Here is a 14,049-nt window from a genome sequence, read left to right as displayed (position 1 = left end):
ACGCGGGAACGCGGTCCACCGATCCTCGACGAATACTTCGAAAGAGACGCGACCCTTGGGACTCGCGACTCGCGTTTCGCGATTCGCCTCCGTAGGGCAACAGACCGAACGGCTCACCCGGGCCTTCCCTCGTATCGAATCTTTCGACGAAAATCCATTCCTCGATATTCCTCTCGTCGCCTCCTCCTCCTCCTATCGACGTTCGCGTAATTGCGCGAGAATCCCTCCCGAGCGCGGAACGCGCGTCGAATCCACGCTGCTCGTTTTCGAAACGGTCCACGAGCGATCGCGCTCCACAGTTCGTTCGCGGTAGACGGACGTTTCTCTATTTTTTTTTTTTTAAGTTTTTTTCCCCCCTCTCCCTCTTTTTTTTCTTTTTTCGTAGTCCGTAAGCTACCTTCTCGTATTTCCTTTTTTTTTCCTTCCCGTTTTATTTCCGGGATCGAATATAGCATATAGGTGCGTCTACGCCTAGCGGAGTACGCGGTACGTAGTTTAAGATACGATATACGTCGAGGACTGTCCTCTTGTTCCTATTCCGTGTCGTTTATTTTTACCGTTAAAGGTTACAATTTACGTACGATTCGTTAGTCATAGGCGCGACACACACGGGTAACCTAAGATTGCCTTGCGACATTTATGTTTTTTAAGGATAGAAATACGTTCGAAGAACGGGCGAAATTCAACGGCACCCTTTCCTTCCAGCAAAATGTTTCCCTATTCTTTCGTCTCGTCTCGTCTCGTCTCATCTCAAACCTCGTCTCATCTGGTCTCATATCGTCTCATCTCGTCTCATCTCGTCTCATCTCGTCTCGTTTCGTTTCGTTTTGCTCGTTTTCGATTTATTCTCGCGTTCCTAACCGTCTCGACCGCCTCCTCGGTTCTGTCCGAAAAGCGATTTCTCACTCGCACACACGCGCACACATACAAACACAAATACACACACGCTCGCACACACACACACACACACACGACTGCTCAATATTAGATTGCTCAAGCTCTGTGTCCGGTCTGTAGATAACGCGAAACCGATCAGAGAAACATTGTCACAAGCTCCGTACCAAGAATTTCGAGATTTTCGCATTCGACGATGACGGTGACATCGCGGTGCACAAAACAAGGAAGACGACGAAAAATTGAACGAAGAAGCGTTTTCCTCTCCGACAGTAGTCTCTCTCTCTCTCTCTCTCTCTCTCTCTCTCTCACTCTGTCTCACTCTCTGTTTCGTTTTCACCTCGTTTCGTTCCGACATTCTCCCTCCCCGCTCTCCGCTCGTTTCGTTCTCCACTCCGAATCCTAGAATTTGTTCAGTTTTCGTGCGCTGTCTCGAGCGTAAAAACCAACCGACTTCCTCGGAGAAATCACTAATTTTTATAGGGATCTTGTAGCGAAGTTTTTCTACGCTGAACGTATTTTGCATAAAGACAAGCAAGAGTCGAGAGATATTTTAAAGTATAGAACGTACTGTTATATTCGACTGTTAGAATTATCGTAATTCTTAGTATTGTTACGTTAAGCCCGATCGGAAAAAAAGTCGACGGACGCAAGCCTGTTTCTTTCCCCCATCCTAGCAGCCCCTCTGCCCTATCGACAATTCTGCGTTGTTCCAAGCGAGCGCGAATGCGTTCGCGATCGTTTACCGAATTCTGTCGTCCCTTTACGTACACGCGCGTGCCTACTGTCCCGTTCGCACGGAGAAAACGGTACGCGAAGCGACCAACGGCTTCTTCGTAAGACGGGTGAACGTTTTTCCTATTATTTATTTTTTTTTGTATATACATTATTGTCGTATTTATTTGTCAATAAAGAGCTTGCGATACGCGGACACGAGAAAGTTTCATCACCGGCCTCCACCCTTGCGAACGCGTTTCGAGCACCGAGTGCTCCAACGATCGCCACGTTCCTCGAGATCGCTTCGAATCGGCGATCGGACGTTGTTTCGGCCGCGATTTTTCGTTATACCGCGTCCAACGGCGCAAACACGGATCGATCCACGGCTCTCGAAGCGAAATCGAGGTCCGCGCGCGTAATCGGCTCGACTACAATACCGAGGCGATGCCATTTTCGAGCAGTCCTTGTACCGCCGCGGCGTGGCCTACTGAGCGAGAAAATTCCTTTTCAGGACGAGCCGCAACGAGTATCTCCGAACGATAATCTCGAGACCCGCGACACGCCTTGTTTCGTAATCTCGTCGATTATCGCGAGGCCGAACCGCGACGGCGAAGCCGGGAGCGCAAGAATCGTCGTTCTCGCGGCCGAACGACACCTGGAAACCGGAGGATCCTCGGCGTTCGTTAGTTTTCCACCGAACGGTTTCCTTTCGCGAGAAGCTCTTCACCGTCGATCTCGCCGCGAGCAAAGGAAAGCGCCGCGAGAATCGTAAAACCTCGTCTCTCCCCGTGGACAGGTAAAACGAGCGGTCGTTTCTCGACGCGCGCGCAAACGCCTAACCCTCTCGATCGCGAGCGACGGATCCCGTCCTGTTCGCGACCCAGCCGCCTCGTCTCCGACTACCCGGTTAACCGTAATTTACCATTACAATTATACGATACGTTACGCTGTACGCAAAGTGGAGACAGAGTTTTATTTACCAAATACGAGTTTTTTAATAAAAGGCTTTTTTGCGAAGGACGATGTCTTCTCGTTTGTCTCCGGCCCCCTCCACGATTCCGCGTTCGAGGTCGCTCGGACTGAGGTGATTCGACGGGCGGGAAACTGTTTGAAAAAACGCGAATCCCGATTTCGTTTCTCGCTTCTCGTCCCGCGTCTCGGTTCTTCGGCGAGCGAGCGAGCGAGCGTACGCAGGCGCGCGCACGCGCGCGCGCCGTTCTCGGTGTGTCGCGCAACTGCAGCCCGCTCACCGACCAACCGACCTCGATTCCACGTTTCAAGAACGTGCCTTTTCGCGTCACGACTCGGAATCCTCGCGACCTTTGCGATCCTCCGTGTTCCACGATGACGATTTTACCGCCAAAGCTGCCTCGAACGATCGAGCTACGAATTCCAACCGCGAACGACCACCGAACGAAACCAGTCCGTTGGTTCGTTCGTTCGGGGTAACGAAAAATATTCAACCGTTCCGGTGGATATCCCTGCCGACTCATCGGCAACGATCGGAAACGAACGGACTCGAACGATGCGTAATTAAAATTCCGGCCACTTGCCGGACTTCGGAACACTCAGAAGTGCACCAGTACAAGGTGACGACCGATCGACGAGCGTACTCGATGCACTCGATGCACTCGATGCACCCGTCGCCCCCTCGTTCGCGAAAAGATCCCTCGCGTCTCACTGGAGATCGACGGATCGAAATTATCGCGTTTCGACTCGTTTCGCGCGATCCTCGGAGAAGATTCGTCGACGGTTCTCGCGTGATCAACGCGCGCGAACGAAGCCGATCTTCCGACCGAAACGACCGATCGAATGGAATTCTTCGAGGTAAGATCCATGGTCGAGGATCACGAGTACCGTAACGGGCGAGATGGCTCCGCTCGCGGTGCCGGTCGCGCGACAAAATGAGAAACTGTCGCAACGGTTACGGGCTTGATAATAGCGTGGCGTAACGCGGATTTAATTAGACACGGTCTCCTTGTAATACGAGTCCGGATGGTAAAGACTCGGAGAAGCCAGGGACCGGAGCACCGACGTTATCCTCCGTGGCGATCGTAGCCGAGTTTCGACGATTCGAACGAGCCCATCGACTCGAGAGCGTCACCGAAAACCAATATTCAAAGTTAGACGCCCGAAGAGGCGGCCTGGACCAGCAGGTACCGTTACTACCTGTTCCTCGAAGCATCTCCCGTTTTATCTCGGTACCTGCGCGAGAAGGAGGAGCAGGAGGAGCAGGAGGAGCAGGAGGAGCAGGAGGAGCAGGAGGAGCCGAAGGAGAAGGAGGAGGAGGAGCGAGACCCGGTCTTCTCTCGCGGCGAGCTCGACTCTCCTCGTTCCCAGCGCGTCTCTTCCTCTTCCACTCGAGCACCCTCTTCTGCCGGTTCTCGCGCAACCGCTCCTCGAGGGCCGCGAAATTTCGGGGTCGTTAACCCTGCGCGAACCAGCCGTTCCCGGAGAAACGTTTACCTCGCTCCTGTCGTTTCCAGAACCGTGTCCCGGCGAAGGTTCCGCGCGGGTTCTCCGTCGACGATCGACGACCATTAACACGTGAGCGCGTCGCGGTCCGATCTGACAGCCGATTGGACGAAATTTTGGAGCAGCGACGCTGCTCGCGAGACGTTTCCCTTCGATTCGGTAGCTGCGAATTTCGATCGGAAAGTCACCGGCCGCGTGCCTTTTGCTCCCAGCCCGGAGGCCTCGGCCTTCTTTCTCCGAAAGCGTGGAAGAGAGAGAGCCGTTCGCTCCGCGCGAAAAAAAGATTCGCTTTCGCGAAAGTCCGCGCGGCTGGTTTTCGTTTTCCCGAGACGTCCTTAGGTTCTCCGGAGTACAGCGTCGCGATCGAAAGTTACGGATACCGTCTCGGATGCGGGCAAAATCTTTTCCAGGGACGATCGGGATCGTGGGTACTCGTCGAGGAGAACAACGATCCTTTAGCAAAGATTTCCAACAGCCGAATCTTCCCTGGTTAAATAGTTGGCGCGCGATTCGAGGCTCTCGATAGAATGACCACGCTACGGTATTCCGAGCGGTGCGGCGCGACGCTTCTTCGAACGATCTCGTCGGAATCGGCAATCGGCGCCCGATCGGGATCGTCCTCGATCTTAAGAATCGATTCGGAGCTGGAAACCGTGACTCGGTTCGAGCTCGAAATCCAAAGTACGGGGTCCGATCGACGGTTGCGTAAAGTCGGTCGATCGCGCGACGAGAATAACGCCGTTTTCGAAACGAACGATCGATCTCCTCGATCTCGTCGACGAGTACGCGCGCGGATCGATCGTTGGTCATCGTTCGGAATATTTTCGATCGAGCGAACACCGGATGTCCTTTTCGAATCGCGCGACGCAATCGCGAGGCTCCGTTTGGCCCGATGCTCGATTCGTCCGTTCGCATCGATGGCTCGACGTCCACGCTGACCTTTTTCGCGACTGGTTCCGCGCGTTTAACCGTATCTTTCGTTTTCGTAGGAGGCACGAGGCGGAGGAGAGAAGAGCCGCGGGAAATGATCGACGCCGCGAGAAGCGAAAACGCGCGCACCTTGCGCCCGTCGCTCGCTCGCTCGCTCGCTCGCTCCGGCAACCCAGATCTCCGCGCGATGGAAATATACCGTTAAAACGCGCGACGGGCCCGCTTCGCGGGTTACTTCTCTCGGACGAATCTCGAGACCCCGTGGGTCCTTCCGAGCGATGGATCGCGGAACATCCGCAGAATTGCCCTCTTCGAATTTTCGTCTCCGACGCGACGATCGCCGGTGTTTTTTTCTTTCGCGAGAAGAGTTCCGTGGAACGATCGGCAACGCGTTCGATGCAAAACGTTACGGTTCGCGGCGCGGTTCCGCGAGCGAAAGTAACCGGGAGGGGGGAAACGATCGACGCCCGGTACGCGAGGAGAAACGGTTGTCGGACGATTCGCAAAATCGTTATCGCGAGGGCAGCTGGTCGAGGAACCGTGTCCCGCGACCTTGCCAGAACCGAGCACGAGAGGAGAGGATTACTCGCGGATACCGCGCCGATCGAAGCGGATCGAGACGCGACGCGAGTGGAAAAGGAACGCTCGTTGATCGTGTTCGCTCTAGGAATCGATGATCCCGAGGAACGCGAGCGTAAAAGTTCTCGGAGGGTTCGTCGTCGCGGTCGCTTTCGAACTCGAACGCGGGCTCTCCGTTGTACGTATCGTTGCGCGGCTTTTGCATAATTCGACTTCCGGCATTCCGAGGTTTTCGCCCGCGTGTCCACGGAGCGGCACGGTTTCGTCGGGGGAAAGTGGCCGTTAATGGGAAATAATCGACAACGAGGCTCTACCTGGTGGTGGATGGTGGGAGAGAAGATCGAGGATCGCCGGTCGGATTCGCTCCTCTCCCTCTTCGACGCGCGGTGAATCTGTGGTTTCGCGAAAGGGGCCAGTGGTGCGTCGGACACGTCTGACAGAATTACCCGCGAGCACTATATCGGTGAGAAGCGAATCGACGTAACTCGAGCATCGGGTTTTTATCGGGACGAACCCGGCTACCGGAATACCGACGGTCGCTCGGTCCTCCTCGCGTTTCCTCGATCGCGCGTTAACCCGCAAGCAGATTTTCCCCCGCGAAAGAATCGAAAGCTCCGATTCCACGGGAACTATTTTTGCAAACTCGAACTACACCCACGCGAAACCTTTCCTCGAAGGATCGTACCTGTCTCCGACTCTAACCGACCGACGATCGCGCGCCGAGAGGATTTCGAAACTCGCGTCGGCGGTGGACCGTCGGCTATCGTCGCGAATTTCGCGGCTCGAGCGAGGATTCGAGGAGGAACCCGCGCGGACCGCTAGACGCGCGGGAACGAGGAGAGGGTAATAGCACCGAGCGACGGAGAGGAACCCACTCCGAGAGTACGCCTCCGGCAGTTTTCTCCCGGCTCGATCGTTATGGAAAGTCCGAAGATAATACGGGACGTCGCCGCGGCGCAGAATCTCGCAGGATCGCCGCGTACGCGGCATTCTTCGCGAACCGAGAGAAACCTACCGCTTACGAATTTATTCGACTTGCGTCCAGGTGAAAACCTTCGACCCTGGTACGATCGTCGGCGTTCGGAATTCCCGCCGCGGCGGTTACGTATTCCCGCGTATTCCCTGACCGACGAGCAACGCCCGAAAACGCGCGTTCGCTCGCTCGCGGCTAGCGCGAGGACAACGCACAGGTGTAGCGCGGAATCTCGTCGGAACAGGTCGCCCCGGTAGCCCACATTGCCGAAGCGAGCCGCCGCGTCGAGAGCGATGGCTTCGAGACCGGCTCGAATCGCGTTTGTTCCACGACGGTGTCGCGCATCGAGATCGCGAAACCTCCGCGATGCGGCGCGGACCCAGTTTCCGCGCGACTCTCGCCCGTCTCCGTGGTTACGTTCGACCGAACGGTCGAAAATTCGCGAGTTTCCGTGGCTCTCGAGTCGGAAACTTTTTTTTCGCGCGAGCAATTTCGCAGGATGCTTTCCGTGCGAGCGGCGAATCGAACGGGGAATCGCGGCACGCGGAGCGGGAGGAAAGAGGTTGAGCGAACGGGCGACGCGGGTACACGGAGGGAGAACACCGGAGAGAGAGAGAGAGAGAGAGAGAGAGAGAGAGAGAGAGAGAGAGAACGTCGGGTGGCCAAGAGAGGAAGAGAGGGGGATAGCGAGACCGAGAAGGTAGAAGGGGCGGTGGGCGAAGGGGAGAAGAGGTAGCGGTACGGGGGGAGGGGTAGAGACAGGAGACGGTGTTTGTAATCAAAGGGGCGATCCGCGGCGCGGCGTGGAAGAAAGTCAGCCTACTGGCGAGCCAGTCCGGCACGGCGCGTTGTCCCGAATGCACGTCGAAGCATCGATTTCCGCGTGTCGTGGCCACGTGATCGAGCTCGATCGCCGCGCAGTTCTTTCTCAACGTCGCGTCGCCTCGCTACCGAGCACCCGACGAACCCGGACCCGACCGAGTCCCTCTTTCTAACGCGTCTCGCGTATCGCGAATCGAATCGATACCGCGATCTACCTACCGAGAGATCGAGACTCTAACGGTACACGGACGCGTGGCGCGTTACGCGATAACGCGGACCGCGCGATACCGGGAAACCGAGGAGATCGAAGAACGTATCACGTGGCCAGAGGAGCACCGCTGGATACTCGCGAGCGAGCGAGCGACCGACCGGCCGGTCGGTCCGTCCGTCCGTCCGTCTGTCTCGGTGCTCTCCTCCAGCGATGAAAACGAGCGACGAATGAATGGTGAGTACCGGTAATCGACGTGGGAACTGGCGCGAGGAGTTTCTCTCCGCGTTCGCGACTCTCGAAACCGGGTAACGCGGATCAGTAGAGGTTCGCGCGAGGTTCGAAGCCAACCGTTACCGAGGATTTCGTCGCGGCAGGTGGAGGAACGCGGGGCATATTGGACGCGAGGCGACGCGACGCGAGGTCTCCCGCGATCCAACCGGTTCGTCGCCGTCGAAAGAGCGCGTATTCCGCTCGATCGGCTTAACGGGGACCTCGAGAGAGCTCTACGGCTTCGAAGGCACCGAACGCGAAAACTCGTCGCGAGTCGCGAGTCGCGCGCTTCCGAGATACGAAATTACGAGTTTCTCTTAACCCCCCCGGGACCAACGACGGATCTACCGATCGGTCCGTCGACTCGTTCCGCGCCGGGTATAAAAGATTCCCGATAACGCGCCGGCACGCCGTTTCCTCCGGATCGACGAGAAATCTCGCGCGAAACCAGTTTTCGACGCAGCGGACAGCGCGGAGCCTTTGAAAGCCGATGGCATTTCGCGCTTTTTATCCCCGAGCGGAGAGACGGTGGCCCCGGGCTCTCTCGTTCCCTCGCTCGCTCGCTCGCTCTCTCTTTCTCTCGCGCGAGGCTCGCGATTTCCTAGCTCGGAGGTATTCCGAGTCGATGCATGGATAATTATTCCCGATCCCCGTGAAAGTTTCGACCGCGCGAACCTCGACGCTCCGGCTAGGAAGCGCCGCTTGCCAAACAAACGATCGTGCACGCGCCGCGATCCCTTTCCTATACCCGGTTTTCAACGCGCGAGTAACGCTCCGATGACACGCTGCTTGCTTCCGATACCTACATTTTTCCTTCGTTTCGTACCCGGTTGCGCAACGCTTCCGCGTACACGGCCGGTTTCTACGGGCTTTGGTCCGACTTTGGGAAACAACCGGCAGACTTACACCGAGAGAAACGATCGCGACTCGATCCGGATCGAACCACCGCGTTTATCAACGAACCAGGAACGAAGAGTCTCGACCATTTTCGACGACTTTATCTCTTTGAAAGTTTCGGTCGATCCGAACCGTGAAAACTCACCGAGAAGAAAACTCCCGTTGCTAAACGGGAGAGCATCGCGTTCGGTGGAATACCGAAACGTTTGCCACTCATCGTCGGAAGAGAATCGAAATTTTCAACGGCAACGGTTTTCCTTTCTAGAAAGAACGATCGCCCCGATGTTTCCTTCGACGATCGAACCGGTCGAATTTGGGGACGACCGATCGATCGAAGAGAATCCGAACGCTCGTTCGACGAAGCGATCTCTCCCTTGGGTTCGCTTCGAATCTTCGTGTTCCCCGGGGAAACGATAAATCGTCCGCACGCGCGAAATTTAATGCCGTTTTTCCAGCCGAGATGAACGCGCGGGGAATAGCCGAGATTCGAAGCGATGAATGGAACGCGGTGTCAAAATGCGCGTACCGTGACGGGGAACGCCGTGGTTGCGCAATTCTGCCGCATTGTAGCGTCGTTCACGGCTGGGAAAATGCAGAATTCCGAGAGGGGTTACGGGCCACCACTTAGCCGAGTGTAAACATTTCCGCGCGGAACGCTCGATGGTTCCGAATAAGGGCAACGACATCGGCTCCGTTGGGAAATTCGCGTTCGACGCGTCGAGACGTCCCCCGAGTCCCTGACGCGAGTTTTCCGCGCGTTCTCCGCGAAAGGGAGACTTCGTTCCTCGTGGATCGGAAATCAACGATCGCGGTTTGCTCCTGTTCCGCGTACGGAACGCAACACGGAACGATCGATGCGCACCCGATCGATCGCGTATTCCGTTCGCCGGTCGAAAGAATTTCGTTTCCGATCACGATTCCTTCTCCGTAACGCGAGGAGGCGCATCGATGGTCACCGATGGAATCGCAAAATACCGCGGCAGAAAATCGGAATCGATCGATCGGGGCTAAAAGTAGAATGCGTCCGTTCGAGTTAGACCGTTCGCGCGACCAGAATGGCGAAGAGTTGTAGGTCAGTTCGAGCGGTTTATTAATTCGGAGCAGGTTTAGCTGTCCCGGTTGTTCGACAAACCGATTACTCGAGAGCCGGTAATCGAACCGTGCATTTATCAGGATGCGGTACAGTTTTGGGTGTCAAGGCGGACGAGCAGTTAGAGGGCTCCCCCTGGAGGGCGAGACCCCCCATACCCCCCTCCCGCCACCACCGCGCGCTCGTTGCATCGACTCGGTTAATTTCCTCTTCGGAAGCCTTTCGCCATTCAGGAATCGCGCATTTGCGCAACGAGTACGGTTCCGTTGGTTCGAGCGGACGGATTTGGAAACCGCGCGACGCGGCGGAAGGAAAAAACGGTGCTATTTCTGATTTCCGTGTACGCAGAGCCTGCAGCTACTACGGCCTACCGACGGGGAATTCTAGCCTCGTTTACGGTAACGAGCCAGATCGTAAATACCGTACCGCGCTGCGAGCCGAGAACAACGTAACCATCGAGGAATCCCGACCAACGAACGTTTCGTTTGCCGAAATTCGGCCGGGAGATGGGAGCGGTCGGTGTTTTTCGCCGTGGATCTCGAACTTCGTTTCTGTGTCACGTTCGAAGCGGAATGAAGTTATCCGGGGCAGATCCGATCGATCGAGCGCATCTCGCGAATCGGAACACGGTTTCGTAATATTTTCACGAGGCTGCCGGTGCCGAGTCCCGAGAGAGCCAGCGTATCGAGAGAACGCGCCGGTCGGCCCTGCGGCTACGAATTCCGTTACGCGCACTTGTATGGTTCTTCGGCTTCTCCCGTCCCGCGCCAACCCCCTGTCCTCTACTCGCCAACACGTTTTTTACTTCTTTCGCCCATCCCGAGACGATCTTTCGCGATTCAATTTCGTCGGAATAACATTTTTTGCCCGATCCCCCCCCGAGAACGCAAACCACGCGGAGCGTTGGAAAAATACGCGGAGAATCGAGCCCGGATCTCTCGGTCGATCGCGGTCAACGGGTCGCGGAAACGATTCGCGACTCGAACGAAAATCGATCGTTACGATCGCCCGTTATTTTTCGGATCGTTGAAATCGGCGCGAATCGTTTCCATCGATTCTCTCGGCTGGGACGATTCCAGTGGAATTTCGGATCGGCGGCAGCGCCCGGGGAAGAAAGTCCGCACGATCGTTCGCGTTCGATGACGTAGAACCAACTCGAGGAATCTCGAAGTAACCGTTAACGAGCGCTCCGGACTTTTCTAGCCGGGACCTGTTAAGAAAGCCCCCTCGGTTCTCCCGACGCGACGGTTACAGGTATCTCGAAAGTCTTCGGAGCTCTCGATACCGACTACTTTCAGCGATCGAACCGCGCGTCGTTACGCCTCTCGGCGTTAACCGTGCAACCGCGACCACCGATAACGCGGATAATTACCGAGTGTCGGCGACGAGTCGAAACCGAACAACGGAATCGCGAAACAACCAACCACCGTTCTTTCTTCGCGAAACGATGGGAAAATTGTAAAAGGGACCGCGAAATTCCGGCGTCCTCTCGATGGAAACGCGGGTCGCGAGTGGTAATGAGATATCCGGCGTAGAAAAACCGTAAGAAATCATCGAGAAACTTTCTACGGGAGAGAAAGGGACTCGATGGTAGAAACCGATCGGATCTTCAAAAATGTTTACGCGCTATCGAAGAACGCGACCTCCGTGTTTCCCGGTTTTGGGGACAACACCGGGACTCGAGAGCCATCGCGCGTGTTTACGCGCGCCGCTCGATTCCCTCGAATTCCTCGACCTTGCCGAACCACGCGTCGAATATTCGCGTTCGCTGAACGCGCCGCTTTTGGCCGAACGAACCGACGAATTCGTTTTCGAAATCAACGTTCCGATATCGTCCACGTGGCGAGCTCGGTCGACTCCGTTTTCGCGAACGATCGTTCCTCGCCGGGTCGGGAACGAGAAAAACGGTTTATCCGGGAGACATCGCGTGCGCGTCGGGAGACTCGATGTTTCACCGAGTGAGTTACGAGGCTGGAGCAAAGACTTTCCATTCTCGCGAATCGCGCGAGAGGCTCGCCGTGAAAAGGACCGCGGTACGAAAAAATCGGCGACCGTGATTCGAAGAACCGTGGGGTTCGGAGAGGGTCCCCTGACGATCAGCTGATCGGGCAACGGTGACCCCGGGTCAATCTACTTTCTACTTCTCGCGTTCTACGGAAATCAAAGGCGGTAGGCGGGCGGAGGAAAGAAAGCCCGGCGCTCGCGGTGATCCCTTCTGGAAACGAGCGTACTTTCTCGCGACGAGAGGAGCGCGTTGTACGTATCGTTGGACGAATCGGGATGCCGATGAGTGAAAACGAACGGAGGCGGTTGAATAAAGAGTCGGTCGCGTCGCCCCTCGAAGACTTATCGCCCGGGGACGCGATCTCTCCGTCTCTCTCTCCCTCTTTGGACTTTCGGAAAAATATTCCCGACTATCGTGAGAACGGATCTCGCGAGAAAGATGCTCGTTTTTTTCTCCCTCTACCGACATCGCGACGCTCCGTCGTCGAGGCGCCGTTGATCGACTCTCCGATACGCGCGAACGGAAACGAAATCCATCGATCGAACGGTCGCAGAGCCCGAAACGAAAATCAGCCCGGGACGCGGCGGTGATTTACGTCGATGCGTATTTTACGTTCGTTGGCGCGATTCGCGCCGTAATCGTATCGTAACAGTACACGGCCAGACGGGAAACGAGCAGGTACGAGCGGAGAACATGAAAGTTCCGCGTTAAGTTGGTCACGCGAGTCAGCCGGCGTGTAGTTAAAGATCGCTTAATGACCGTTCGAGAAGAGGTTCGTGCTACGTGACACAGTTTGTCGGCGGCGTCTATTCGCCGCGGCGGATCGACGACGATCCGTGAGATTTCAGCGCGCGCACTCCAATTTCCCTCGACCGCGAAGATCCCGCGCGATCCTCCCGTTTCTTTGCCGGTCGCCGACGCCGCCGCCGCCGCCGCTCGAATTAATTTCGCGATCGCGAGAACCGCCGCTAAGAAATTACCTTCGAATCAACGGAGAAAGCCGCGCGACGATCTCGTTCGACGACTCCTCGCACCGAGGGTAAAAAAGATGGGAGAAAAACCGACGACCGTTTGCCCTGTAAAACGGACGAGTACGGTCGCGAACTTGCGAGAAAACTTGTCCGTCGATTACGACACCGATCCTCTACAATGGCGCGAACCTGCTTTCAGGGAGTGGCCAGCATTCCGGACTGTAAAGATCAGCAGCGGGCTCGCGATGAATGGAACGCTTTAGGAACGAGCCGGAAAATGGATGTCGCCAAGAGTACCACGGAGGACTTCGTGACGGTGGTCAATGTCGAGAGTCAACCGCCGCCGCCCCCGCCGCCGGAAAATTTCGTCACCGTGCTGTCCATCGGTAGCGGGAAGAAGGAGGACGAGCCGCTGCCCGCGACCTTGACCAAGAATCGACTCAACGGGCTCGACGGGCCCCTAGAAGAGGAGGTCGAGGTGTTCAGGCTACCGGGAGAAAGGCTGGGCTTCGGGCTAAAGTTCGAAGGAGGAAACAAGACTTCCGAGCGCGTCAGGAGGTTGTTCGTTCAGAGCTGCGCGGAGCAGAGCCCGGCCAGCAGGGCGAAATGTTCGTGGGGCACCTTGGGAGAGGGCGACGAGGTAAGCCGGAGGGACCACCGACCCTTCCCACCGTTCATTCGGAACCGGTAACCGCCGATCTCTTTTCCAGGTACTGTCGATAGACGGTGTACCGGTGACGCACATGACTCGATTGGATTGCGTGAGGAGATTGAAGGAATCGCAGCTGGTGATCAGGTTGATGGTCAGGTGCCGGGGAGCGCTCAGGCCCGAAGTGGTCAGCGCCGAGAAGAAGAGTTCCCCGGAGAAGAGCAAGGTGCCGCCGGAACTACCCTCCGCCCCACCACCGGTACCGCCGCGTAAGCTCAGGCAAGCCAGGGGCTCGGCGGACGGCGAGGCCAATCCGAGTCCCGTGAAAAAATCATGGAACGGAGGGAAATCGCGGCCCGAATCACGAAACGGTTCACCCGGTCGCCTCGATGGGAAATCGAACGGCGCCTACGAGAGCCGCGAGTCCTCCCCGAAAACGGCGAACGGATCCCCGAAGGAGACACCGAAAGGATCACCGAAGGAACGTTCGCCGGAATTCGCGAAATCGAAACAGGTTCGGTTGGTTCGCGAGCCGTCCGATCGGGCTCGTTCTCGTTGCTAATCGA

General features: G+C 56.5%; 1 protein-coding gene and 1 long non-coding RNA gene across 3 annotated transcripts in view; one reads left to right on the top strand and one right to left on the bottom strand.

The window, feature by feature from the left end:
- Positions 1–14,049, bottom strand: part of LOC143151184 (uncharacterized) — a 157,509-nt gene that overhangs the window by 133,671 nt on the left and 9,789 nt on the right. The window lies entirely within an intron of this gene.
- The window catches only part of Bbg (PDZ domain-containing protein big bang), a 35,638-nt gene continuing 29,005 nt past the window's right edge, over positions 7,417–14,049 (top strand). The window contains exons 1-3 of one of the 2 annotated variants that reach the window (XM_076320061.1): positions 7,417–7,835; positions 13,034–13,474; positions 13,545–13,997. In XM_076320061.1, coding sequence (XP_076176176.1) covers positions 7,833–7,835; positions 13,034–13,474; positions 13,545–13,997 — 897 coding nt within the window. In that variant the 5' untranslated portion in view covers positions 7,417–7,832. Of the gene's footprint in view, positions 7,836–12,937; positions 12,955–13,033; positions 13,475–13,544; positions 13,998–14,049 lie in introns of those variants that run through there. The other variant, XM_076320062.1, reaches the window with a different exon arrangement.

The sequence above is a fragment of the Ptiloglossa arizonensis genome, chromosome 9, assembly GCF_051014685.1.
Source record: "Ptiloglossa arizonensis isolate GNS036 chromosome 9, iyPtiAriz1_principal, whole genome shotgun sequence".
NCBI lineage: Eukaryota > Metazoa > Arthropoda > Insecta > Hymenoptera > Colletidae > Ptiloglossa > Ptiloglossa arizonensis.
Note: the sequence above shows the minus strand (reverse complement) of the source record. Positions and strands in the feature narration are given on the sequence as shown.